General features: G+C 42.9%; 1 protein-coding gene across 3 annotated transcripts in view; it reads right to left on the bottom strand.

The window, feature by feature from the left end:
* LOC143277263 (uncharacterized) overlaps positions 1-2,500 on the bottom strand; it is a 165,988-nt gene that overhangs the window by 58,652 nt on the left and 104,836 nt on the right. For all 3 annotated transcript variants that reach the window (XM_076582051.1, XM_076582050.1, XM_076582052.1), the window contains one exon: positions 1,550-1,722. In XM_076582051.1, the coding sequence (XP_076438166.1) occupies positions 1,550-1,722 (173 nt within the window). The remainder of the gene's footprint in view (positions 1-1,549; positions 1,723-2,500) is intronic.

Raw genomic sequence — 2,500 nt, 5'->3', positions numbered from 1 at the left:
GTGTGTGTGTGTGTGTGTGTGTGTGTGTGTGTGTGTGTGTGTGTGTGTGTTACTGCCTGCCTGGCTGCCTACCTGTGTGTGTGTGTGTGTGTGTGTGTGTGTGTGTGTGTGTGTGTGTTTGTGTCTCTACTCCTGCCTGCTGCTGCCTGCTGCCTGTGTGTGTGTGTGTGTGTGTGTGTGTGTGTGTTGTGTGTGTGTGTGTGTGTATGTGGTGTTGTGTGTATGTGTGTTGGTGGTGGTGGTGTGTGTGTGTGTGTGTGTGTGTGTGTGTGTGTGTGTGTGTGTGTGTGTGTGTGCCTGAGTTACAACACATTATAAAAAAACAAACAACAACCCAATACTCAACACACAGCTGTATCAAGAAAACACAACCAAACAACAATAACAACAGCAATAACATCATCATCATCATCAACAACAATAACAACATCGTCATCATCATCGTCATCATCATCAACGCCAACAACATCATCATCATCATTATCATCATCAACCGCCAACAACAACATCATCATCATCATCAACAAAACGCAACAACATCATCATCATCATTATCATCATCAACCGCCAACAACAACATCATCATCATCATTATCATCATCAAACGCCAATAAAGCAACAACAACAACATCAACATCATCATCAACAACAACGGCAACAACAACAACATCATCATCATCATTAACATCATCAACGCCAATAGCAACAACAACATCATCATCATTATCATCAACAACAACAACAACAACAGCAACAACATCATCATCATTATCATCATCAACACCAAGAACAGCAACAACATCAACATCATCATCATTATCATCATCAATGCCAACAACAGCAACAACAACAACATCATTATCATCATCAACGTCAACAACATCATCATCATCATCATCATCAACAACAACAAAATCATCATCATCATGAACATCAACAACAACAACAGCAACAACATCATCATGATCAACGCCAACAACAACATCATCATCATCATGATTATCACCATCAAAGCTAACAACAACAACAACAAAAAAACCAACACACACACACACACAGTGGAGTGATGGCCTAGAGGTAACGCGTCCGCCTAGGAAGCGAGAGAATCTGAGGGCGCTGGTTCGAATTAACGGTTCAGCCGCCGATATTTTCTCCCCCTCCACTAGACCTTGAGTGGTGGTCTGGACGCTAGTCATTCGGATGAGACGATAAACCGAGGTCCCGTGTGCTAGCATGCACTTAGCGCACGTAAAAGAACCCACGGCAACAAAAGGGTTGTTCCTGGCCAAAATTCTGTAGAAAAATCCACTTCGACAGGAAAAACAAATAAAACTGCACGCAGGAAAAAATACCAAAAAAAAAAAAAAAAAAAAAAATAAAAAAGGGTGGCGCTGTAGTATAGCGACGCGCTCTCCCTGGGGAGAGCAGCCCGAATTTCACACAGAGAAATCTGTTGTGATAAAAAGGAATACAAAATACAAAAAAACCCCAAAAAAACAACAAAAAAAACCCAACAAAAAACAAACCCAACAAAACAACCCTCACTCACCCGTAAGCTCCAGTATCGTTGGGAGAAGCTGACCCCAGCAGAAACCTCTCCTGGTCCAGCAGCACGTGATCGCCGTTCCAGCGGACGTTGACCACGGGGTAACCCATCTGGGTCACCCAGGGTTCCATCTTCTCCGTCATGTTGACGTCAATGCCGTTGTGGGTGCTGACGTACTGAAACAATTAAACAAGTTTCCCCCCCCCGTCATGTCCACGTCTGTGTTTCGTTGGTTCTTAGTGCTGATGTACTGAAACAGTTTCCTTTCTCGGTGCTGATGTACTGAAACAAACAGTTTTCCCACGTCATGTCTACGTGTGTGTTTCGTTCTTAGTGCTGATGTACTGAAACAGTTTCTTTTCTCAGTGCTGATGAACTGAAACAATTAAACAGTTTTCCACGTCATGTCCACGTCTGTGTTTCGGCTCTTGGTGCCGATGTGCTGAAGCAAATTTCGTTCTTAGTGCTGATGTACTCAAACAGTTTCCTTTCTCGGTGCTGAGGTAAAGAAACAATCAACAATTTTCCACGTCATGTCCACGTCTGTGTTTCGGCTCTTGGTGCCGATGTGCTGAAGCAAATTTCGTTCTTAGTGCTGATGTACTCAGTTTCCTTTCTCAGTGCTGATGTACTGAAACAATTAAACAGTTTTCCACGCCATGTCCACGTTTGTGTTTAGGCTCTTGGTGCCTATGTACTGAAGCAAATTTCGTTCTTAGTGCTGATGTACTCAAACAGTTTCCTTTCTCGGTGCTGATGTACTGAAACAATTAAACAGTTTTCCACGTCATGTCCACGTCTGTGTTTCGGCTCTTGGTGCCGATGTGCTGAAGCAAATTTCGTTCTTAGTGCTGATGTACTCAAACAGTTTCCTTTCTCGGTGCTGATGCACTGAAACAACTTACTTCTCGGTGCTAATGTACTGAAATGAAATCTTTTTTTTTAGTGCTGATG

Source organism: Babylonia areolata, chromosome 33 (genome assembly GCF_041734735.1).
Source record: "Babylonia areolata isolate BAREFJ2019XMU chromosome 33, ASM4173473v1, whole genome shotgun sequence".
Classification (NCBI taxonomy): domain Eukaryota; kingdom Metazoa; phylum Mollusca; class Gastropoda; order Neogastropoda; family Buccinidae; genus Babylonia; species Babylonia areolata.
The sequence above is the reverse complement of the archived record's forward strand: the minus strand, read 5'-3'. Positions and strand labels throughout refer to the sequence as shown.